This window comes from Aspergillus candidus (genome assembly GCF_002847045.1).
Source record: "Aspergillus candidus strain CBS 102.13 unplaced genomic scaffold BDW47scaffold_22, whole genome shotgun sequence".
In the NCBI taxonomy this organism is placed as follows: Eukaryota; Fungi; Ascomycota; class Eurotiomycetes; order Eurotiales; family Aspergillaceae; genus Aspergillus; species Aspergillus candidus.
Window position 1 is genome coordinate 252,623 of NW_020194027.1, and position 23,805 is coordinate 276,427.

General features: G+C 52.3%; 9 protein-coding genes across 9 annotated transcripts; 2 read left to right on the top strand and 7 right to left on the bottom strand.

The window, feature by feature from the left end:
* Nucleotides 1-247: 247 nt before the first annotated feature.
* BDW47DRAFT_105792 (WD40 repeat domain-containing protein) lies at nucleotides 248-2,462 on the bottom strand. The gene is made up of 3 exons (XM_024812639.1): nucleotides 2,200-2,462; nucleotides 1,959-2,124; nucleotides 248-1,890 (listed from the first exon to the last, which is right to left on the bottom strand). Exons 1-3 carry the CDS (start codon nucleotides 2,235-2,237, stop codon nucleotides 754-756), a joined length of 1,341 nt encoding a protein of 446 aa, XP_024672089.1. The 5' UTR covers nucleotides 2,238-2,462; the 3' UTR covers nucleotides 248-753.
* Nucleotides 2,463-2,797: 335 nt separating this feature from the next.
* BDW47DRAFT_117584 (mitochondrial 37S ribosomal protein mS47) lies at nucleotides 2,798-4,363 on the bottom strand (the record flags this gene model as incomplete). Its single annotated transcript, XM_024815102.1, has 3 exons — nucleotides 2,798-4,006; nucleotides 4,089-4,250; nucleotides 4,313-4,363. The coding sequence occupies 3 exons, from the start codon at nucleotides 4,361-4,363 to the stop codon at nucleotides 2,798-2,800; spliced, it is 1,422 nt and encodes a 473-aa protein (XP_024672090.1).
* Nucleotides 4,364-4,912: 549 nt separating this feature from the next.
* BDW47DRAFT_105796 (mitochondrial 54S ribosomal protein uL4m) lies at nucleotides 4,913-6,002 on the bottom strand. Its single transcript, XM_024812640.1, has 2 exons — nucleotides 5,834-6,002; nucleotides 4,913-5,762 (listed from the first exon to the last, which is right to left on the bottom strand). The coding sequence occupies exons 1-2, from the start codon at nucleotides 5,915-5,917 to the stop codon at nucleotides 4,977-4,979; spliced, it is 870 nt and encodes a 289-aa protein (XP_024672091.1). The 5' UTR covers nucleotides 5,918-6,002; the 3' UTR covers nucleotides 4,913-4,976.
* A 121-nt stretch (nucleotides 6,003-6,123) lies between these two features.
* Nucleotides 6,124-7,509, top strand: BDW47DRAFT_105797 (mitochondrial 54S ribosomal protein mL38; the record flags this gene model as incomplete). Its single annotated transcript, XM_024812641.1, has 2 exons — nucleotides 6,124-6,717; nucleotides 6,782-7,509. The coding sequence occupies exons 1-2, from the start codon at nucleotides 6,180-6,182 to the stop codon at nucleotides 7,504-7,506; spliced, it is 1,263 nt and encodes a 420-aa protein (XP_024672092.1). The 5' UTR covers nucleotides 6,124-6,179.
* A 164-nt stretch (nucleotides 7,510-7,673) lies between these two features.
* On the bottom strand, nucleotides 7,674-8,251 carry BDW47DRAFT_125780 (putative mitochondrial inner membrane protease subunit 1; the record flags this gene model as incomplete). The annotated part of the gene is made up of 2 exons (XM_024816442.1): nucleotides 7,674-7,847; nucleotides 7,925-8,251. The coding sequence occupies 2 exons, from the start codon at nucleotides 8,249-8,251 to the stop codon at nucleotides 7,674-7,676; spliced, it is 501 nt and encodes a 166-aa protein (XP_024672093.1).
* Nucleotides 8,252-8,734: 483 nt separating this feature from the next.
* On the bottom strand, nucleotides 8,735-9,898 carry BDW47DRAFT_31420 (OBAP family protein). Its single transcript, XM_024818728.1, has 3 exons — nucleotides 9,627-9,898; nucleotides 9,035-9,490; nucleotides 8,735-8,975 (listed from the first exon to the last, which is right to left on the bottom strand). Exons 1-3 carry the CDS (start codon nucleotides 9,826-9,828, stop codon nucleotides 8,950-8,952), a joined length of 684 nt encoding a protein of 227 aa, XP_024672094.1. The 5' UTR covers nucleotides 9,829-9,898; the 3' UTR covers nucleotides 8,735-8,949.
* A 367-nt stretch (nucleotides 9,899-10,265) lies between these two features.
* Nucleotides 10,266-13,424, bottom strand: BDW47DRAFT_131737 (Metallo-hydrolase/oxidoreductase; the record flags this gene model as incomplete). Its single annotated transcript, XM_024817382.1, has 13 exons — nucleotides 13,256-13,424; nucleotides 12,962-13,101; nucleotides 12,379-12,879; nucleotides 11,851-12,310; nucleotides 11,479-11,662; nucleotides 11,319-11,406; nucleotides 11,191-11,262; nucleotides 11,106-11,139; nucleotides 10,835-11,045; nucleotides 10,664-10,755; nucleotides 10,481-10,615; nucleotides 10,395-10,421; nucleotides 10,266-10,349 (listed from the first exon to the last, which is right to left on the bottom strand). Exons 1-13 carry the CDS (start codon nucleotides 13,373-13,375, stop codon nucleotides 10,266-10,268), a joined length of 2,148 nt encoding a protein of 715 aa, XP_024672095.1. The 5' UTR covers nucleotides 13,376-13,424.
* A 212-nt stretch (nucleotides 13,425-13,636) lies between these two features.
* BDW47DRAFT_105807 (uncharacterized protein) lies at nucleotides 13,637-15,198 on the bottom strand. The gene has a single exon (XM_024812642.1). The coding sequence runs from the start codon at nucleotides 14,913-14,915 to the stop codon at nucleotides 13,830-13,832; it is 1,086 nt and encodes a 361-aa protein (XP_024672096.1). The 5' UTR covers nucleotides 14,916-15,198; the 3' UTR covers nucleotides 13,637-13,829.
* A 5,809-nt stretch (nucleotides 15,199-21,007) lies between these two features.
* BDW47DRAFT_105809 (putative NAD+ kinase) lies at nucleotides 21,008-23,199 on the top strand. Its single transcript, XM_024812643.1, has 5 exons — nucleotides 21,008-21,218; nucleotides 21,285-21,332; nucleotides 21,403-22,393; nucleotides 22,477-22,753; nucleotides 22,849-23,199. Exons 1-5 carry the CDS (start codon nucleotides 21,201-21,203, stop codon nucleotides 23,009-23,011), a joined length of 1,497 nt encoding a protein of 498 aa, XP_024672097.1. The 5' UTR covers nucleotides 21,008-21,200; the 3' UTR covers nucleotides 23,012-23,199.
* Nucleotides 23,200-23,805: the final 606 nt, after the last annotated feature.

The following is a 23,805-nucleotide window of genomic DNA, read 5'->3' on the forward strand; positions in this document are numbered from 1 at the left end:
TTGCGTCCAGAGCTGGCCGTCGGGCGTTGTGACGTCCTCGATCGTGGCGGTGGCTTTGATCGGGAGGATGATCATCTGAGTGGGCACGGCGGGAGTGGTCATTTCTGCGGTTTCTATCTGCTGATGTTTCTTTTTTTTTTTTTCTCCAATGGTCTGTTGATATATCGAGGTTTATCTCCAGATTTACAACCCTCATATACCTCAAAATGCGGGGTCAACCATCATGTAGATCCCCCCGGGCAACGGCCCTCGGTCCGCTGGTCAGCAACATCTACATACACTGCAGGTAGAGAATGGATGCATGAATGCGAATGTGATTCTATCAGACTCATTACATGGAATAAAACGCTGCGTACATCACCCGTGGCATCCTTCTGGCCCGAGCCGAGCCGAGTCCCTGGCGTAGCGCGCTGTGCTGGCTGTCTACTTCCATCTTCGAGGACGGCGCAAGGCAACTCAATCTCAGGCCGCAGACGCGTGTCGCGGTGCCTGTCCGGAACCAGCGGGGAAAGAGGTCACCAATTGTCCTGCACGGTGACTTATGTACTCGGTCCAGGGAACACATGGTATAAAACATGGTCTAGAAGGGGGAAATGAATCAGGCTAGGGTATCAAAAGCACGAGACGTAGATCGCGGGGGCGGGAAAGCACGTCTTCCCCGCAGGAACGAACCCAGTGGGGACGATGCGATGAGCTCCCCAAACCGGAAGGGCCTGAGATTCGAAGGTGGAGGTCCGTCACGCTCGACCGCCGCTACGTAAACACCCGGACACTCGAGTCGGCACTTCCCGTAGCGATGATGCACCGAATCTTGGGCGGCGCCTTCTTGGCCGGTGCCGTATTGGCGTCACCGTTCTCTGGAGGCGGCTCGGTCGCTGGGGCCGGCGCCCACCGAATGCAACTGACAAAGTGCCCGTGCGCCCCGTCGATCGTCTTGACCAGCTTGCCCTCCTGCGCCAGGTCCCAGCACCGGATTGTCTTGTCGTCGGCCACACTGAACAGGTACTTGCCGCCTGGGTGGAAGACCAGCCCCCGCACCCAGTTGTTGTGGCCCACCAGCGTCTTGATCAGGTTGCCTCGCGAGTCCCACAGCTTGATCGTCTTGTCCCGGGCCCCCGTTGCGATGAACTCAGCCGAGCTCGTCGCCGGCGGCGGCTTCTTAAGCCCCGCCAAAGTCGCCAGGTAGCCATAGCTGGCCGGCGGCGCAAAAATGCAGCACTCGAGGAAGTTCTCGTGACCCAGCAGGGTAGCCTTCGCTTCTGGCGTGGAAGATGAGAGATCCCACACGGTCGCAATCTGGTCGCGGCCACCCGACACCAGCCACTTGCCATCAAACGACGGGTACACGTCGCGGATCCAGTTTTCGTGCGAGCGGATCGTCTTAACGCAGTACCCGGTGGATGCGTCCCAGATCCGGATAGACCCGTCGCGACTGGCCGACACCAGAAGATTGCCGTTGGACGGGAGGAAGCGGACGGCGCACACGGAGTGGTCGTGGCCGGCAAGTGTGCGGATGTTGGCGTACTGGTTGCTCGGGTCCCAGAGCTTGACCGTCAGATCGCTGGAACAGGATGCCAGGAGCGTGTGACCCTTCTGGCCGCCAAAATCCAAACCCGACACCCCGCGGAGGTGACCTTTGAGGGTCTTTTCCAGCTCGCCCAACTCCCAGTCCCAGATCTTGATGGTGCAGTCTTCGGAACCGGACGCCAGAGACGAGAAGACCGGGTGAAACGCAATGGCGGTGATGCCGTCGCGGTGCGACGAGAGGGTGTGACGGGCCGTCGTCGGAAGCCAACTGGTGGGATCTTGATTGGCGCGCGAGCGGCCACTTATGGAGGACGAATCGAGTTCCTCCTGCAGGCTGGCGACTTTGGACTCAAGGTCCATGATCTGCCAGGCGATTAGTTGGCTTTGTGCTTTGTGCGGGCTCAACAGTTCACGGGCACACGTAGTCCCACCTTCCTCTGCAGCCGGGCCACGCTGGTCCATTTCTTTTCCAGAAGACCCTCATATTTCTTACAGGCAACCTCGTCGAAGTTGTCCCCAATAGGCAGCTCTTCGCGGATCGTTTCGACACTGCGGGAGGCGTTGATGGAGTTGAGGTAGGCGACTAAGGATTTGTGTCTGCACCATCACCACCAATGGGTCAGTTCCCAATTGATGCAAGATGAAAGGGGGGGTTGTTTATGTTATACTGACAGTTCCTCCGCCTGTCTCGTGGTCAGAACCACACTCATGACGGCGGTGACAGCGCGAGACGGGGATAGTATGGGGTGTGCTGCCGCCCGAGGCGACGCAAGGGGGGAGTAGTCGCAATGAAGATTGTAAGGAGGGAGACCGTGGCGGAGTGGGAAGGGCACAGGAGAGGCCACCTAAGGTAGACGGAGTAGAGACTGGGAAGAGGAATGGAGAGAAAATCAATGAGAGCGAAAGAGGAGGAGAGAGAGGAGCGGAGAGTATCAGAATGAAGCATCACTGGAGTTGTTTTGTGTTTGTCGGACTGAGAAAGCGCGGGGCCTGAGGCGGGCGCACGTGATGCAGCACGTGTGTTGCGGCCTCAGGTGTCACCCGCGGCGATGCTTCACGGGCTTTCAGACTGGGGATAACGAGATCAACCCGATATCTATGTGAGGACATGGGAGAATGCTAAGAAGTAGAGTCGAGCGAGGTTGTACACGTGTCTATCTACCGAGTAGCTGTATATGAAGCATGATTCTATAATGAAAATTCAATTGCTAGATCCTATACAAGTCCAATCAACGAATCCAATTGCATACTAATACACACAGAGGATCCTCTACTCCACCCATCGCAGGTTGCCCTCCTCCGTTTGCGCCGTTCGCCGGGCCAGGACCTCGGCCACCTTCTCGCGCACTCCCTCCTTGTTGTCCCATTTGGCCGCAAAGACGGCGATGGTCTTGAAGAACTTCTCCGAGTGATCGCGCACGTACTGCTCGATCTCGGCCTCGCTGGGCAACCCAAACCTGGCATGCGGGTAGCTCGTGTAGTTGGCTTCACTGAGCAGCGGCAGACGCTCCTTGCCCTCGGGGAGCTCGAAGAAGGACGTCACGGCCTCATCAGTGACCTCCGACAGCGTGGCCGGCTGCCACTCGGCCTGGCGCGCCGGCTTGGCCATCAGGCGGGCCTTGACGCCCTCCACGAAATCGGGGTGGCGCATGAACATGCCGGCGAGGTGCGCCTCGCGCTGGAAGGCCTCGGAGATGGACCACTCCCGGCCCAGGCGCATCTGTCGCAAGGTCACCTTGAGCGAGGTGGGCGACCGGATTGACAGCGTCTCCAGCGTCTGCCGGGCCCACTTCTTCTGCTTGGTCTCCTTCTCGAGCGCCTGGAAGATCTCATCCACCGTGTTGTATTTGAAGCAGCGGTCGATGGCCTCGCGCACACCGCCCGCCAGCTGCATCGGCTCCTCTTCCAAAGATGGGATCCCGGTCGAGTACTCCGCCAGGGTGCGGTTCACCAGATTGAGGCGTTGCCCGAGTGGCCATTCGTCGTCGAAGACCAGCTCGGCGAGCCGGTTGGTCAGGCTGCTCAGCGAGCTCGAGTGCAGGTAGTGCGTGGCAATGCCCCCGTAGAGTGCCTGCACGCCCTTCAAGCGCTCCGAAGTCAGAGCCAGGTATGTGCCGGTCTCGCCGTCGAGACGGGGAAGGAAGAAGGAGCCGCCCACGTCGGGGAAGAAGCCGATGGTGGTCTCCGGCATGGCGAAGAGAGTGCGCTCGGTAGCGATGCGGAAGGGCGCATGCACGCTCAGGCCGACGCCGCCGCCCATGGTGATGCCGTCCATGACGGAGATGAAGGGCTTTTTGTAGGTCGCGATCGTGTGGTCGAGACGGTATTCAAGTTCGAAGAAATCGGTCGACTGTTGCTGACCCTCGGGGCCCTGTTCGTTCTGTAAAGCCAGCGCGGCCACGTCGCCTCCGGCACACAGCGCTTTGGGACCAGCACCCGAGACCATCACGATGTTCGCCAGATCAGACTTTTCCCACTCCTAGAACCGACGACACCCACGCGTTAGCGCTCTCATTTCCCAAATCACCGTCGCATCTCGGGGTTTAATCAAGGCGCCTCACCTTCATCCGCGGGAGAATCTTGCGCGCCATCGATCCATTGAGGGAGTTCAGTTTCTTCGGACGGTTCAGCTCGATCAGTCGCACACCGTAGAGGGAGCTGAAGAGGACATCATCCGCTTCGTCTCCGGGCAGTTCTTTGGGGATCTCGGGGGTCGTAGACATCTGCGGTCAGTCAGCATGCGCCCTTTCCTCCCAATCCAACACTCCACCGCCGCAACACCCACCTTCGCCGTAGCAAAAAAGGCCGGGTTAGTGACCTTAGCGCGCAGAGGCATGGTGACCGCTGGGGAAGCCCGCGAGATCCAGCTCGTCGGAGGGGAAAGGCGGGAAAAGCTGTGTCGAAGCAGCATGAGTGGAGACCACCTCGAGTGGAGGGGAAAAGAAGGGGGTAGAAAAAGAAGGAGAATGAGAGGGAGGGGGGAGTAGATTGAGTTAGGTTTAGGTCAATTAAGTACTAGTAATGGATTAGAGCGATCGACTGGGGGAGTGACGATGAAGAGAAGCAACAAATCTATCCGTCTCCGCTTTGACGACCTCGGAGTTTTTCGCTTTTCCTCGCCGGCAACCGATCCCAACCGAGCACCACAATGGATTGCCTACTGTTTACGTACCATGATCTTGAGGGGTTTAGTGTACTCTTCAAGTTGAGTAAGGCGTGTTCAATTAGTCAGTTTGTTGTCAATTACAAAATTACTGGTGTCAATGGTAGAATAACCCCAAGTCGGGACAGTGGAAACACTGGCGGACTCGTCCCATAGTAGACTTACAACATGACAGTAGAGGAAATATGTTGGAAAGAATCAATGCCGATTTACATCTATTTGTACACATAGAACAGCCGACCAGCCAGTGCAGTATTACCCATGTCGCCAATCAATAGCCCAAAATTCAATACAACGCCTTGGCGGGCTGTTGGTTCAGATCCCGAGAATGCTCGGCCAGAAGGCGGTCCAACGCCTTCTTCTCGATCACCAACCGTCCGGTCTCGAGAAGGTCCTTCACATCCAGGTCCTCCAGATCCAGGATCTTAGCGTCCTGGCCCACAGCACGCACCGTCGTGAAGAGGTCCTCGTTCAGCTGGTCCGTGATCAGCGTCGACCGTCCAAAGTCCCGACCCCAGCAGTTGACCTTGAAGATCTCCTGGATCAAGTGCGGCGTGGCATCCTCGGGGATGGCAATGTCATTGTCGACGATGATCAACTGGCCGCGTCGATAGCGGTAGCTGACAGCGGTACGCCACGCCTGGTCGTAGATCTTGCGCGGCAACCCCGTCGCAAAGTCCCGGGGCTTCGGTCCAAAAGCCACACCACCACCCTTGCGGATGGGCGACTTCTTGTTTCCCACACGGGCCCGGCCAGTTCCCTTCTGCGGCGCCAGCTTCCGGTTGCTTCCATGCACCTCATCCCGCCATTTGGTGCTAGCCGTTCCTTGTCGGGTCATATCGCCCTCGTACACGACGGCGCGGTGAAGGAGATCTTTGCGGAGCGGCATCATGAGGTGGTTTCGGGGGTATTCGACAAATCGAAGGGGCTCCATGGACGGGAAGGAGTAGGTGGTGGCCTGGACGGGTTGAGTCCATCGGGAGCCCGCTTGGGGGGCTTCGCGTGTGAGGAAATCGGTCGTCTGGGATTCGGTGGCCATTGACCGGGAGAACGACTTGGTCATGCATCGTTGCTAGAGCTCAATCAGCATTCGTCTCAAGGAGACTTCAAGTACAATCATATCATAATAAAAGAGAGCCGTACCGTTGTGGTCTCAGCGCCCGACAGCAGGCCCCCCGAGGTGCGCGACAGCCATCTCAACGCACGAAGAGCGTCTGATCCCGGCATTTTCCAAATCAATAGAATCCTGAATTACCAGGAATGAAAGGTGGAATGGAAAGGAAGAGAAAGTCGACCGGGGAGAGTAGAGAGAGTGAAGCGCAAAAGTTGCAGGTCGGAGAATCTGGCGCTAACCCGCTGAGGTCTTGGCGGAGAACGCAAAAAAGACTTGACTGTCTTTTCGACTTCTCCGACCACCAACCACCGCCGAATCCCCCATCAACACCTCTCTCTCTCTCCACATCCCGTTCTCCCTTTCGGTCTGATCAAAATGGCCCATTGCGAGCGGGCGTCCAAGCCCCTGCTGCAATGTCTTCAAAAGGCCTCTACTAGGGGTCTTCCCGCCCTTCAATTGTCCTCGACGCGGACCTTCCAAACATCCGCCCGAGTCCAAGAGGAAGCGCAATCTGAGGTCCAGAAACAGCCGTTCAACAAGTCGCCGGATCCCGCCCTGGTCTCGAGTCCCCGGTTAGAAAGACGATTGATCCGGCAGGGAATTTCTCCGGTCGGATCCCGTCGACGTCGCGCGGCCCTGCAGGGCTCGGCCAACATCCCCTTCGCGCAATTGCCGTATCAATGTTTCCAGGAGGCCCGCAAGGTGCTGTCGCAGGATCGCGAAGAGAAGCTGGAGGAGATCACACGGTTGCGGGAGAAGATTGCGCGACTGGAGGTCCGGCCGGTCGAGGAGGCTGGAGGCGAGCAGGTGAAGAAGTCCCGGCTGGGCGGGATGCAGAAGCATCTGGAGCACCTCAAGGTTCTCGCGGACATCAATGACCCGCAGGTGAAGAAGAAGTTTGAAGATGGACAAGGTGAGATGATTTCCGTCTGAGTCTATTTCCTGTGCTTACCGGTTGTTTTTTTTTTTTTTTCTAGGCGACATGAGCAAGCCCATCTACCGCTACTTGGCCGACCAGAAATGGCGCGAATACCGACGCAAGATCCTCGTGCAAAGAATCACCCAGATGAAGGTGGTCCCCGACGTCCTCCCCCATTGTGATCCTACCGTCGACACTAAGCTCTACTTCAACCGGAGTGCGGTGCAGCCGGGCGATTTCGTCCAGGCGAACGCGAGTACCACGGCGCCCAAGCTGGACATCCAGCTCTTCGAGGGCGGCGAGAAGCTCGTCACCATCGCCATCGTCGATCCCGACGTCCCGAACCTCGAGACGGACGGGTTTGACTTCCGGACACACTATCTGGCCGTCAACGTGCCCATCTCGGTCACCTCGACCAAGGTCGACCTGGCCCAACTCTCGGCGGAGTCGCAGATGGTCCTGCCGTGGGAGGCGCCCGTCACACAAAAGGGCAGCCCCTACCACCGACTGTCGCTCTTCATCCTGGAGCAGAAGGACTCCCAGCCGCTGGACTTTGCGGCCGTCAAGGCCAAGGAGTCGGTGCGCGACAACCAGCTGCTGCGCACGCTGCAGGGCCGCTACCACCTCAAGGCGATCGGGGCGCACCTGTTCCGATCCCAGTGGGACGAGACCACGTTGGAGGTGATGGAGAAGATCGGGTTCCCGCTGGCGGACGTGGAACTGCGCCGCAAGAAGATCGATCCTCTTCCGTACAAGCGGAGGAACCCGTCGACCTTCCGGTAAATGTCTTTAGTTTGAATCATTTTAGATTTATCATGTACTGTACAATGGGATGTATAAATATGCACAACGAAAAAAAAAGAACAAAGCCACAACTCCCAACTCCATGCTTCTAAATAGTACACCGTAAATTACCGAATCGACAGCAAAAGGAAAAGAAAGTAGCAAAATCAATCCTCCTGAGCCGGTTGCATCGTGTTTTGCACCCACTGCATCTTCGACGGCGGCCACACCCTCGCGATGATCTTCCCATTGATCAAGCCCATGGGAATAGGGCCATAATTTCTCGAATCCCTCGACCAAGGAAGATTATCCCCACCGAGGTAGACATGACCCTCCGGGACCTACACCCATTAGCCTCTCTTCTTACCTGCCCCCCAAATCGCAATCAAAAAGGAACCAGGAGAGGAAAGGAACCAACCTGAATCATCTCCCCCTCCCCCCCAACGCCCGTACTAAACGGCAAATCCCGACAGACAAAATCCCCCGGCATCCCCAGCACGCGTTTGGCGCCGTGGACGCCCAGAAACGTCGGGTGGTAGAAGCGCACGACGTCGCCGACCTGCACGTCGCGGCCGCGCTGGTGTACGCGCGAGATGAGCAGGTGGTCGCCACGCGGGCTGAACGTCGGATACATCGAGGGGCCTTCGCTCAGCTGGATGGTGAAGAGGTGCTCCCAGGCGAGGGTGCAGGCGCAGAAGATGCCCATGCCGTCGACGACGAGGCGGGGGATGGATTTTGATGTCATTTTTTTTTATCTCTCTGTTTTTCGTTTTTATTTCTGCTTTTTGTCTTAATTGTTATTTCTTTCTGGTTTGGTTGTCTGGGTGTTTATTTTCATGGTACTGTATTGCATGTAGCTAATGAAGCCTGGATATAAGCTAGTCACTTACATCGGCGGATGTATGTCACGTGCCGCTCGGCCGTTTAAATTCGACTTTTTTGTGCGCGCAATTTTCTCTTTTCTTCTTTCCTCCCACATCTTGATCACCATCTATCTGTCTATCTGTCTATCCCCGTGGTATCTGTACTATTGTACATGTCTACAGGGCTATGGCTATCCATGCTATAGCCATGAACTACATGATGAATTGAAACAATTCCTCAATGCCTGAACTTGGCGTCAGATTAATGCATCTTGACCCGATCACCATACTACCCGATATGATACGATATGATATGATTACATGACAAGATGATGTAGTATCAGCTTCTAAAATTGCTAGAGCTCACCGCTGCCGAAATAAAAAACCAGAGCGAGTGAGTGTGGACAGTGAAGCAAGATGAACATTTGTTGTCTTCGGATAACTTCCCTGAACGATAGCCCGGCGTGGACCCCATTTAACTATGGGAATGGGATGCTGGGTGGTAAAGATGGGAGACATCACTTTAGACTATCTTAATACTATTGACATTATTATCATTTTACACTGTACTTGTCTTGTCCTACTTAGGCTTGCCAGCATCTGCAGCTACATGTTGTTAGCATTCATACAACTCTCATGAAAGAAAAGAAAGAGTTAAAACATACCAGGATCCATATCCACATCAGGAATATCCTTCCTCATCTCCGCCTTCTTAGCGGTATCAATCCCAAACCGCTGGTCCCTATCCTTACACAACTCACTCAACCCCCCCTTCTCCGCCAGCTTCACAGTCTCCTCAGAGACAAAGCTCCCCATCAGCACAGGCGGGCCCAACGGCAGCGCATCGCCGCGATCCACCTGCCAAAAGTGGTACGTCTTGCCGTACAGCGGCGCCACGTCGTACATCTCGGACGTCTCGGCCGTGTCCCACGCGATGTCGGGCATCATTGCGGGCGAGGGCATGACGAGCATGCCGCTCTTGACTTCGAATTCGTGCGTGTGCCAGAGGTGTTTTTCTTCTTCGGGGAGCGTGCGGAAGAGGCGAGGGGAGATCATGTATTCGAGGCCGATGAGGCGCGCGTTGGCGTTGGGGGAGTCGTAGAGGAGGCATTGTCTGATGTCTTTATTTATATTGCGTTAACTTTCCTTTCTTTTCTTTCTTTCTTTCTTTCTTCCTTTCTTTCTTCCTTTCTTTTTTTCTTCTTATTTTACTGTAGGGGTAAAACTAGATAGTTAAAAGGGAGAGAAGAAACACACCCTCAGTAATATGCGAACAGTAATGATTCGCCTCCACACATCTCGTCGGATCATCAGCGTAGACATGGAACGCATTCAAATGGGCGCAGATCTGCTTGACAGGAGTGAAGTTCTGCACTGCAGCAGCGCCTGTCTCGAGGACTTTGCTTTTGGTGGTTCGAGGGGAACCGGGAAGGGGGGGATTGTCGTGGCAGGTAGACATTTTATTTATTTTTCGATTAATTGATTGGATTACTTAACTGTTAACTTGTAGTAAATAGATAGATAGGTAGGGATTGGAGGAGGATTAATTTGGGAATGGGATATCTGGGGTGAGTATATAAAAGTATGGTGACACCTGACGTCACTATGATAGTGATACTTAAACAAGATGGTGGATATCTTACTTCAGGATTCGCCTTTTCCTGGATACTGGATCATAGGTTCTTATGATATAAGATTGGGATTTGGTTGTAAATAGACTATAATGGTGTATTTGTGTGTTGAGTAAATCTGTTACTTTAGATCGTTTTACCTCTTGAGAATATCATATAGCCAGATTGGACGTAACAAGTCTAATCGCACGTCTACAAATATGCTTTGGGTCAGTCGGTAGATACGGCAGTTCCAATCTCTTATAATTATGATCAAACGTGATCACTACATATTATTCTTCATCTCCCGCAACGCAGCCATCACCTCCACGGGATTCTTCTTGCCCGTCTTCTGCTGGATCTCAGGGTCCTACAGCCATTAGTCGCAAAACTACAATCAAGCGGCTACACTTACCTCAACACGCATAAACACGTTATGCAGCTACAGCCGTCAGCTAACCGCACACAGATAAAAAACAAAAAGAGGAAGTAAGAGCACACCTTTTCATCACCGATGGTGAACTTCCCCTGCGTCTGCTGGCTCTGGTCCGCAAACGCCTGCAGCTTTTGAATGGGCTCCGACTGCGACACGGTAGCGCAGAACTTGACGTTTCCTTTGGTGTATTCATGTCCGGGCTTTCATCGTAAGCTGTGCACTACAAGGAGGGAAAGAAACCAACATACATAAACCTTGGTATCATCCGGGAGAGAAGCAAGCGTCTCGTTCAGCGCCTTGTGCATCTCCGCGGCAGTGCCTTCGAAGAAACGGCCGCATCCTGACATAGACACATTTTAATCAGCAACTCAAGACCACAACATGGAAGGGAAGTTTCCGGAGGGTTGAATAAGGAATACCTCCGATAAAGAGCGTATCCCCAGTAAAAACCACCCTCTGATCCCCATCCTGCATGAAATAGCACACACTATCCTGCGTATGACACGGGGTATGCAGCGCCGTAACGGAGATACGATCTCCGATCTTGAAGACCTCGCCGTGAGCGGGCTTCTTCGTCGCTGACTGGCAGTCGCGGCCTCCGATTACGGGAAGCTTGCCGAAGATTTTCAACTGTCACCCTTAGTTAGATCTATCTATCAGAAGTAGATTGCCCCAGAAGGATAGGAATACCATTTCCTCGTTGCCGCCAGCGTGGTCCCAGTGGCTTTTCATATCAGCGGCTTTGCTTCCACCTCTCTATACAAGAGGAACATACTGGTGGGTATTGACGATAGCAGTCAAGTCGATCTTCCCAGCCTCAAGCTGGGACTTGAGCACGGGAGCCACTCTACCCAGTTAGTATAAAACTACCTGCCACAACTACCAACAAGACAGGAGACAAACTCGGGCGGATTGGCCGGATCGATAATAACAGACTGCTTGGTCGGCTCGTCTGTCACCAGATAGGCATAGTTATTGCCTTTCCCGGTCCCTGATATCAAATCAGCTATGGACTGGCATTTCGACCGTTGGGTCTGTTATTATTTGATAGGTAGTTCCATACACATGGGAATCGAATGCACGTGCATGGTTCTGGATTGTAATCGTGTCGGTGCGCGACGGACTGAAAATCGGGTCAGGGACAAATAAGGGCGCAGTCCAGCTGTGGGCCTAAGGGCTGTGAAGAAGTTCATGGATTGAGGGTCAATAGGGGGCGTGAGACTGAGTGATACAAGATGATGATTCCCCTCTTCAATTGATGATGCGGATTACCAATGACGTTGGGGCCGTTGATTGGTGGGGTCAGCCACTGTGGCGGTGCATTATCTGCCTGGAGATGAATGATGCTATCCAAAACCTAATAAAATACAATAAGATAAAGAAAAAGGAAAGAAAATTGGTTTTTTTTAAAAGGCAGAATAATATTCTAAGCCACTCCCAACGGCCGACTATCCCAAGCTCCATCCATTTCCCAACCGTATTTCCCCAATTCCCGCGCAGATCCATCCACATCCCCATCCACCTGCATGGAATCCGCCTCGAGCACAGCCTCAGCTCTGCGCAGAGGCTCTCCTGACGACGCTTCCTCCACCACCCCCTTCAGCAACCGCATCCAATGGCCGGAGCTCGCCTCGCACGCAGCCCGCGCATACACCAACGACAGTACCCGCCGGCGAGACGCCCACTCTGTCGATCGTAAGATGTGGTCCAACCACAGGAAGATCCCTTCGCGGTAGGCGTCGTCCTTCTCCTTGCTATTGGCCTTGGCTACCGTGAAGGCGAGCATATCCACCATCTCCTCTGCCAGAGACGTTAGGAAAGCCGGACAGCTGTCTGTCAGCGTCTGTAGGCATGGGTCCCACCGGGAGAAGGCATCGTCCATGGAGTCGTCAAGTCTGGGAATGTTAGCCATTTTCTTCAGGCCCTGACTGAATAGAAGATGAAAAGAAAGAAAGACACATACCTTCGCCCCCCAGGAATAAGCGCCCCCTCCTCCACCAACCCCCCACAAACAGCCCTCCTCCCCTCCTTCTCCGTACACACCGACCCCAACCTCGTAGCCAACGACGTCCCCATAAGCGTCTGCACACGCCGCTTCTTCCTTGCGGGCAGTTGCTGCTGCTGCTGCTCTTGCTGGCTTTGCTGCTCCCCCTCCTCCAAAAACAATCGTACACAGTCGCGAACAGCTTCCCTAAGCACTAGCAGAGCGTCCTCATCATCAGCCTCAGTAGGCGGCGGCGGCAAGAAAGCGGCGTCGGGATCGGCCTTGACCCAGTAATAATCCCACAGCCACTCCAGCGAGCGCTGGGTGGCGTTGCGCAGCACGACGAGCGAGGGCGGCTCGCGGTGCGTGGCTTCGTGTCGAAGTTCAACGAATGATGCTGGAAGGCCTAGGTCCACGGCGCGCTGGAACATGGTCTTCCGTTGGCCGGGTTGTTTGGAGTCCACGAGGGCGGTTACGAATCTGATATATCATTTAGCTTTTCTTTTTTTCTCTCTTTTCTTTTCTCTTTTTATCTATTAGAGATAGAGGTGTGAGGACTAACCGACAAAACGCAGCAGAATAAGTCGCCCGAATAGCAAAGATGGAATTCTTCTCTGCATCATCATGCAAGATAGCATCGGTCAAGAGCGCCGTCGCTTCCACAGCGTGTGGTAAATTGCCGCGTAGTTTCCATGCAGCGACCTATTAAATAGTTAACTAGATTTCTTTTCAAGTGTACACATATATTACTATATACATATACTATTTACATAATATAATATGTATAGCATGTAGTAAAATATATGACATATTGTAGAAAAAGAAGGAAGGAAGGACAATATAGGTAGGTACATACTATAGCACAAGCGGTGGATCGCATATCAGTCCCATCATAAGACTCAGCAGGATAGAAGAAGGACCGAACGGCGAGTAGCTCGGAGGCGTCTTTCCAAGGGGTAAAGATGACTTTTGCCATTCTATCTATTTACCCACTTTATCTCGGCTTGGGGTATTTGCTGATTGAATAGTATTCGGTTTATGTCTGAATGCTGGATTGATTGATGGAGGCTGATTTTTGTGCACGGTGGATGGTTGTTCCGGGCCGCTCTCTTCTGTATACTCTGCTCAACTTACTATGTACCGACGTCATGTTGAATGATTTGTTTTTATTTAGACGGTGGATTAGTATGTATTTTCTGTTCATATTACAAGCACGGGATCATAATCTTAGTTAAGTGTTGATTCTATTCATTTCGTGTATAATATGTGATCTCGTAATCCTCTCGGGTATTCGTCAATGCAACCAAACCCAAACCCAAACTCCGTGCTATGCGACTGAATAACAAGCTGAAACAACATAATAATGGATAAAAAATCAAGAAGAAAGCCACCAAAGCAAAAATGAAATGCAAAGAATGAAAAAGGCGAGCCTAGATCCACCCATATCCGTAATTCATGCAAGGCTGAGCCAGATTAAAGAGCTGCTGCGCCCCAACAACCGGCTGCGCAAAGTCTTGATCGAAGAACGATTTCTGGGCCATGGTCGCGCCCGCGTTTTCGGGCTTGGGGGGCGGCTTTGAGCTGTGCGGTGGTACAGTCTGCTCTTGAGGCTCGTCGTCGGAGTCATCATCATCATCTGCTTCGGCGTCCTTGTCGTCCGAGTCAGATGGCGTGAACGTCTCCTCGAGTTTGAGACCCTTGCCGCAGAGGCTGCTGAGCGGGGCGTCGGGGTTGCTGTAGAGGCCCATGCCGACGAGCTCGTCGCCGGGCTCGTTGTCGTCTCCGTTCTGCACAGGAGAAGAAAATGATAAAGAGGGCTGGTCGAAGAGGCCGTCTGGGGTGGAGGGCGCACCGGTCAGACAGGCTGACGAAGGGGCGCTGGGGTAGCTGGGAGGCGCGAGGTCGGCACACGGGATGCTGTGGGTCATGGACATCATGTCGAAGGACCAGCTGTCGGGCATGGGTTGGGTGAGGGCTCCACTATCCCATGCGGCGGCCATGGGATCGATCTGGTTGGCGGTAGTGTTGGTGGTGGTGGCCATGTGCTGCTGTTGCAGGAAGGATTCATCGTCCATGGGGGCGGAATCGGGCATGGCGGGGAAGGAGGATCCGGACAGCGCGTACTGAGGGAGCATGGTTGCATCTCCAAAGGAGGCGGATGTCGTAGGGGTTGCGTAGTACTGGGAAGCAGCAGGAGCAGGAGGGCAGTAGGCGGAAGAGTCGAAGGTTGCGGGGTGCCAGCTTGTCGGGCGAGTCGTTGGTCTGCGCATGGACGCGGCCAACAGGGCGGCGTTATACGCCGATGCTGGGCGAGGTGGTTGATACTGGGCGGTTCGTCTGGCTGTCGACGACGATGGACTGTTACCCGCACTTCGAGGCTTGGAGATGCGACTGGCGTGACGGTTTGGTCGTGGAATGGCCTGCATCAGGTCGCGAAAGGTCGAGGCGCTCCAACATGGTTGATTCTGAGGCATCCATTGGGAGCCGGGGAGCATGGTTTGTTGGAAGTGTGCCATGGTATACTATAAATGTATACTATAGATGTATAAAATATACACTTATATAGATATAGTATATGTTCATACACTATATGTATAGTATAGTGTAGAGTATATGATCTTTAGATGAGTCGAGGTGGAACGGCAGATATAAGTAGTCGAGGGTTATCAATTATATCAGGCCGAACGGACCATGGATGACTGCAGCAATGCAATATGCGACGGATCGTCACGATGGAAGTTTGTCGTTCGACGAGACAAGTTGCAGGGGGGAAGAAAGGAAGAGAGAAGGGAGGGTCACAAGGCGTCAGGCAAGGCACAGAAAACAGGAACAACGAGGAGGTTGACAGGGTATATCAATAATCTTACATGGTCTAGGTCAGAAGAGTCAGATAAATGAAAGAAAAATAAAAACGGGGAAAATAAATTGAAAATGAAAGTAAAATTGAAAGAAAAGGAAAGAAAAATTGATCTACCATCCGCAGCTCCACGATCCCATTGATAGACACCAGTTGGAACGGGCACCAGAGTGACAAGTTGACACCGGGATAGGGACTAGTGGGTGATGATTACTCGTGATTACTGGTCTTGGATACTTGGATTACTCGGTCAGGAAGTAGTATAGTAATTAGGAAGCACTATAGTACGGAATTAAAGTCCAACTATCTTAGTCGCGTAGTTTGAGGAGTGATGATTCAGGCGCGCTGGACCCGGACCCATGGACGGTGGAGGATCCTGCACGGTCAATGGTGGATGGAGAAGGAAGTGGAGGGATCATTCAGTCACTCTATTATTTATTATTCTTTTTTATTATTATTATTTTTTTTTGTGATTTAATATACATATTCTTTCATCTTAAATTAATCAATACTGGGAGAATTCTGATTTGGAGTAACCCAATTAGGGCTTTTCTCCATCAATACGTGGGGATCCGATCACCGTTCCAAGTCCTCGTATTGGTATGGTAATCGTGCGATGGAAATGGATGGAGATCCCCACACGTTCACCGTTTCCAGTCCGTTCCAAGTACAGCGCGTGTTACGCAAGGGCGACTCCATTCCAATATTTGGCCCGCCTTGCTCCATTCCAGTCTTAAGTATGGAGTACTTCCTATTCCTAATACAACTTGATCCTCCAGCCTGACCAGTGGGGGTTTTCAAACCTTGGTTTTATTAGGGATAGAATATCATTTGCCACGACCACTGTCGGCAGGAGTAAGCATTGGGTTGACTCGAGAGTCAAGCAGAGTCAAGAGAGCCTGAGAGTGGAGTGCTCCGTCTCTTCCAGACTGTTGATCCTCAAGAATAGGTTGGTTGGTGTTGGTGACTCCTTTGCTGTGTTACCTCATCACCCCGTCACGTCACAAGGGCTCCATATCTCTACGCTAGAATGGGATGGAGTGAAGGAGGACGGACTAGAATAGTGGCTGGACCCGTGCTGGAACCATGCTGGAACCGTGTTAGAAGTGTTGGAACCGTGCCTTGGAACACCAAATTAAATGATCACAATCATTATAGCCAAGTAAAAATATAATAATAATGATGATAATAAAATAAAATAAAAAAGTTCCGTGCGACGTTCCTCCGTACGAACCTGGTCCCCTTCGAATTCTTCCAATCGGACAATTGAGATCATCGGTTGAAGAGCCCTTCAAATCAGAATCCCCATCCATCCACCCACCGGGACATGTGCAGCACTAGACGCGACTTATTTTTATTCTCCTTCTGGCTTCCCAGGAGGCCGATCTTTTCCGTCAAGGGACACGGTCCGGTTGCATCCATCCCATTCTCCCCACGTCCACGTCTTATGAATGATTCTTGGACAGGATGAGGTTCACCGCTGGACGGGATCGTTGCCGACACACTGTATTATCTATCTACTGCTATACTACTCCGTGTTGTTATAACCGCGACAACGATAACAACAACTACTCCCACTATAACCTCGGAATAATGGCAATGAAAATAGATCATAATGAAAATAACATAATAAATCTATAATCTTAATAATAATAACATAGAAGAAGAAGAATAAAATAAATAAGCTAGCGATTTGGCTCGCCCTAGCGCCGTGTCATCAGCCCCGATGGTTCCAACGTCGTAGCATCCAATCTCTCCAATTTCGGTACGAGTCCATCCCTCATATATACTCTCCGTCTCTCCGTCTCCTCCGTACATAATTTCTACTGGGTATCACTATCCACATGCACATGCATGTCCCAACGCACAGGCTGTAGTAATATGTACGGTACATATCATCATCCAGCAGGATCCATGCGTATGCGTTTAGGTAGTCCGCAATTACGGCCTGGGGCCATGTCAGCTGCGCCGTCCGTATCACTTTGGTGGGGACAATATCATCGTCTCTTATAGTCATTATACACGGAATATCACTTAGAACACGGAACACCATGGAGTACGTATGAGAGACTATTCCGCATCCCATACGAGTACAGAAGTTCAGCCTCAGAAAGACGAGGGGACGAGATACATCCAAGGCTAGTCAGCTTTGCCGCGTGCCTGCTGCCTTGGCCTGCGCCACAGCGCCTGATTCTGACCAGGTCGATCGGGGAGGAAGCCCAGGATTGCAAGCTAGTCAGTCAGTCATGTCTGACTTTGGCCCTTGGCCGTGGCCTTGACGACCAGTCCAGACACTAGGCTGGTTTACGTATAGGGCGACAATCCAAGTGGAGCTGGTTCAGATACGATGGAATGATATGTGCCCCGCAGACCGTCATTCATGTCCGTCCCTTCCCCTTGTTATTCCCATCCCCTGGGTGAAAGGAAATGATGGAGGAGTCATTCTTTGATCACTATTTTTAACTTTGTAATTTTTTTTTTGCTTTCTTACCCTTTCAAGAGGGGAGGGTTACAGGTGTTCTGTCCCTTGAGTCGAGGTGTACGTGCAGACACATCCTACAGAGTACGGAGTACGGGTACGGATAGACGATATGCATATGATGATGCGTATGCAGGCTCCAGCATTGCATCACCAAGTGTCTATCCCTCTACTCCGTATCTATCCATCTATTGATCAGTCTCTCCGGAGGAGAAACCCTGAAAAAGGAAAAAAAAAAAGACCGGTGGAAACCATTCAGCCAATCACGCTCCACCGTCCGATCTTTCTATCAAAATTAGGGCCACCTCTTGACCTTCACTAGAGAAACCTACTAACCCTTAGTTCGGTCCAAACTTGAGAGGGGGAGGGGCTGGACGGTGAACTGTCCACACCGCAGGAAGCTAGCATAAGCCACGGCACGAGATCTCAAGTGTGGGCGTAGTTGATGGGGGATATTGATTGAACGACTCCGGACTAGGGAGGTATGCAGGATGCTATGTTGAGGTATTTCTCTTCTTTCTTTTTTTGTATTTTTTCTTTCTTTTTATTATTGGTATTGTTTTTTTTTTTGCCACTTGGTTAGGTAGTTGTACGGCTTGCTACATGTGCAGCCTGCATACGGAGCATGCAGCAGTTGCATTTCCTCAGATCGGGGGTTCTGCTTTGAGTAAGGTCTGAAACCCTACTTGCCTCCATCATCAACCGGTATGGACGATGGAGTTCTCCTCGGGAGAGGGACACCTTGCTTGAATGGTGGGCCGTCTCAGGCATTCATCACTGCAGGGAAGCCATCATTGATGACCATACCTCCCTAAGTAGTACTCCGTTGGTCGTTTAGATGAAAAGGAAAAGGCAAGCAATCTCGGATGATCATAGGAGGCCGGTGCTTCAGCTGATGCCACTATCCCTCTCCCTTCTCTTTGGTTGCCTCGTGGAGAGGGGAACGAGTCGACACTAGACTAGAGATCAAGGCGGTTTCACCATCCCTTAAACGATCAGACCGAGCACTCCGCTGATAGTCAAGTCATCCCTTCCCCGCTGTGTTGGACTTGGACCTTGTAAGTTTGTAACGAATCCACTCGCCGACCGAGAATGATGATGTTGAGGGATCGGCTGGATTGATGGTCGAGCGCCTGCGTACTCCGTGAGACACTTCAGTTAGAAAAATCAACATAGATCATAAATCAAAAATCAAAAATAAGAATAAACTCAATCGCTGAGGAGAAATGACACTGTCTCTCTCTCTGTATACAGGAAGTACTCGTCTGCCTACTCGATATCATCATGAACAGCATCAAATTCATCGATGATATATTACTGCAATAGGTAATACTCAACTGAAAGAACTGTGGACACAGCCAGCACTAACGAGCCTAACGAGACCATCGGGACCAACTATTATAGTCCGTCTCCATCGATGACCTCCTACCTACCTCGTCTAGGCGTAAGATCCTGCGGCATTGTCACGGTAGATCCAAGTGGAGCCCGGCGCAGCTTTGACGTTGCAAAAGCGGCAACTCCGATCAATCAACTGGCTTGTTTTCTTTTCTTGTCCCCACCTCCTTTTTTTTTTTTTTTCTCTCTCTTCCTTCTGACTTTCTATTCTTGCTATTTTCCTTTCCCGGTCTCTCCTCTAGCACTAACCTTGTTGTCTCACTTCTCCAGTTTTGGGTTTTTCTCTTCCCTCCTTGCCGTCCCTGGCCTCAAGTGTGACGGCGACTAAACCCCTGACCACCACCCTTCCCACCACCAATCATTCCCCACTCAGAAGTGGGTCGAGTGGGTCGAATCACCGTATCATGCCTGTCCCTTGTGGTCCAGCCAATGCAGGTGAAAAGTCACACGTCCACGACGTGGGTGTGGTTGGATTGCCGAAATGACGATCAGGCCGGAGTCTCAGACAGCTCAGTCTCATTCTCTCACGTGATGGACTATCATCTCATCCATACTTCATCCAGAGGATGGACTCCTGATGGAATTCAGGTTCAGACCCAAACATAATTCAAACGTAATGGATGCTTCGGACTGAGCGGTTACGCCGGTTAGTCGTGAGTGGAGCCCGATTACTCGGTGGCTGGTATCCGGGCACGTTGTCGGGATGATCTCCATTTCTTTCTCGTCACTATTGGATTGGGGGCCTTCTTGGTTGATTCTGGTCCGTTTCTATTGCCTTTCGATGGGGACTTTACCCTTGCGACCCATGGGATTCGGTTGGCTAGAGGATTCTAGTCACCCAGTACGGAGTACTCCGTACCCCGTAATGACTTCCAGTTCCTCATCTCGGTGCAGATTCCACGACTAACGACTCAAAAGAGTCAATTCGATTCCACCAACTCAGGGGAAGAACCCAGATCACCGTGTGGAATGTGGATCCTGTCCCATTCGGTACCCGCCACCGTTCCATCCTCCAAAAACGTGTCCTCTCGGGCTTTTCATGCTGTTTGCGCCCCGAGGAGAAAGTCGTATTCGCCGAGTAACTCTTAACTGTGTACGAGGACGAACGTCAATGACCCCTGAAAGTCGAAATGTATGCATCCAATACGATAGTCATGACACACCCCTCCGAGGCAGACAATCCACCGCGGCTCGAATCAGAATCCTTTCCATTCCGTCTTGCGATCAGCGCCGTGCACGGATACCTCCCGCCAGCCTTGTGACGGCCTGACGAATCGCTCACTCGCATTAGATTTGAGACCACGGCGGGAGCGACAGAATAGGTATGTAGCAAGTAGATGTCGAGTCGTCCGGCCTAAGGTTCAGTCCATTGGCTATCCTCTCCCCCTTCACAACCTACCTACCACACCCATGTCGGGCTCTGTGAGACCGGCTTTCCCCGGGTACTCTTGATTGTTCCATGTATACTGGGTTGTACGGCCGGATCGAGCTTGGTCCAATAGGATTCGGACCGGAGACAAACTCGCGGGTTTGTGCTGGTGCAGTCCATCTGCGGTGGTTAGGCTAGATAGGAATGATTTTCTTGACTGGATCTGATTGTAATCATTCTACGGAGTACCGAGTAGTAGCCGACGGTAGAATTGTACCTGTGTGGATTAAAATATGAGTCGTGCTGGTTGATATCATCCAGACGGGATATATATATATCCAATATATGTGGCATTTATATGATCCGATCAACACCCGAGGCTAATCAGCCAACCAATTGCCCTAATTTCGAATGCAATTGGATTTCTCGGGTAGAACTACTTTCTTCAACCACCTTTCAAACGAATTAGAATACCTATAGGTATCTGACCTTAGATATAACTGAGGGTGAACGATCAATCCCATTGGCAAAATGCACCACCGCCTTCAGACCGACGTCATAGATACCTTCCCCCCCGGTGAATCCTTTCTCCAATCTCGACCAGCCATCAATTACATCATAGCTACTTGAAGCAAAGAATAAAAAAAAAGTAGCCCAAGACAAGCACCTCAATCAATAAACCGCCCGAGGTTTGCTAAATCATGGATCAAGCTCGAATGGTAGGTCCCGCTTCCCCTCCCCCACTGCATGGCGATTGAATTCCCGGCTGACTGACAGGGGGGTAGAGCATCGAAGAATCCAGGCGGGACTCGGAGGCGCATCACAAACTCGAGGTGAATTGCAAATATTTCTGCAATCGGCGGAGAGGCCTATTGGCTGACGCTGCGTGTGTGAATTCAACAGGTCGTCCTGTCCCCCGATTGCAGCAACCGTCGCAAATCATCGCTCGTCGTGGCGGATGGATCCAAATCCCGACCCCATGTGGATTGCTCGGATGAAAAGACCGCTTGCTTCGTGCATTCGCTCATCGCGGGGGAGTGGCTGTCGCCGAAGAAGGAGCGGCGGCGGCGGCAGCAGCAGCAGCAGCAGCAGGAGCAGCACAGCGCAGTCGAGTCCGAAAGCGACGAGGAGGGGGTCCATGCCATTGAACAAAGCGATGACGAAGAGCCAGATGTGTCGATCAAGGTGCAGTCGCGACAGCTGACCAAGCGGCAGCTGTCGGACATGGCGTGGAACGTGCGCAAGCTGTCCAAGAGGCTCGACAGCATCAAGCTGAAGCTGACGGTGCAGTCCGTCTTCGTGGTGACCAAGGCGGGCGATGAGTCCGTTATTGGATTGACGCGCGAGCTAACGCGGTGGCTGCTGTCGCCTGAGCGCGAGAGGCGATACACCGTCTACGTGGAGAAGCGACTGGAGACGGAGCCGCAGTTCGGGGCGTCGAAGCTACTGGCGGAGGAGCCGTCCGCGGAGGGCCGTCTGCGCTACTGGGATACTCAGTTCGTGCAGGAGCAGGCGCACCGGGTTGATTTTGCGATCACGCTGGGCGGCGACGGCACCGTGCTCTATACGAGCTGGCTGTTCCAGCGTGTTGTGCCGCCTGTGCTGTCTTTCGCGCTGGGCTCGCTCGGCTTCATGACTAAATTTGACTTCAATGACTACCGGGACACACTGAGCACAGCGTTCCGCGAGGGCGTCATTGTTAGTCTGCGATTGCGCTTCGAGTGCACTATTATGAGAAGCAAGCCGTTACCGGAGCACACGCCAGAGAGCCATCGGAAGCGGGACCTGGTGGAGGAATTGATCGGGGAAGAGCCCGACGACACGTTGACCCATCAGCCGGCCAAGGTTGTTCAGATCTTGAACGATGTCGTGCTGGATAGAGGGCCGAATCCGAGTATGTCTACCCCTACCTATCTGTCTAGCTATATGCCTGGCGATCCGCCTAGCTATCACACGACCATCTACTAACTATCACAGCCATGTCGTCTATTGAACTGTTCGGCGACGACGAGCACTTCACCACCCTCCTTGCTGACGGCGTCTGCATCGCCACGCCCACCGGCTCAACAGCGTACAACCTCGCTGCCGGGGGCTCGCTCACGCACCCGGACAACCCGGTCATCCTCGTCACCGCGATTTGCGCGCACACGCTGTCCTTCCGACCGATCATCCTCCCGGACAACATCGTGCTCCGCATGGGCGTGCCGTACGACGCGCGCACCAGCTCGTGGGCCAGTTTCGACGGACGGCAGAGGTGAGTTCTTAGGTATCCGGTGTCTTATGACATTTCGTCATTGGGCATCGTACCGTCCCTCCTCTAGCTTAATGTCAATTGGCTAATCAATCCAGGATCGAACTCCACCCCGGTGACTACGTGACGGTCTCCGCGTCTCGATTCCCGTTCGCGAATGTGCTGCCCCCGCGACGTGGCCGACGCGGCGACGACTGGGTGCATAGCATCTCCAAGACACTGAACTGGAACTCGAGAGAGCGGCAACGGGTGTTGAAGTAGGTAACGCCTGTCTGATCAGACGAGTGAACGAGTTGCATTTGGATTCAGGATGGGTTTGCATGGTTCTGGACTGAAAATACATGCTAGCATGTAGCATGATCTGTTGACGGTGTACTATATGTCAAACTTAGTGATTTTATGAATAATAGTGATGATCTACGAGCATAATAGAAAGCAACTCGACTGAATGATGTTATATTATCAAAACGAATGGTGGAGTCTCTAGAAGCTTCGTTGGACTTATTTTTTTTTTTTTTTATATATGGGCCGGTGGGTTTCCCGGGTAGCAGTAGCAGCAGCAGCCTGAGGCCGACGCGACTATAAAAACCCCGACCCGCCCGAGAATTTTTCTTCTTTCTTTCTTCACTTCTTCACTGTTCAACTATTGGAACTATCCAGGCGACTCCCACACAGAGTATCTGCTCAATAATGTCTTGACCAGTCCACCACAACAACCACACCCATAAGAACACTAATGAGTAAGTGACTACATCTCTTTCTCTTACGGAACCACAGAATCAGAGCATCCGCCCAGCTCAATGATGAAAAACTTCCTACATTCGCAGTTTCCACGCTAGCCGTCGCTCGAACCTAATTCAGACGTGCTCTGTGCGCATTACTTCCTTGGATGTCTGATTTGGGTTGATGCTATGATTCTGTGGTTCTGGTTGAATATGTTTGATGCTGTTTGATCGGTGCTAATGAATCTTCAGTTAGGTTGCCTCTTCGATAGTATGGGTCAATGTGAATATGAATATGAATATACTTATGATGAATTTGGTATCTTCTGGTAT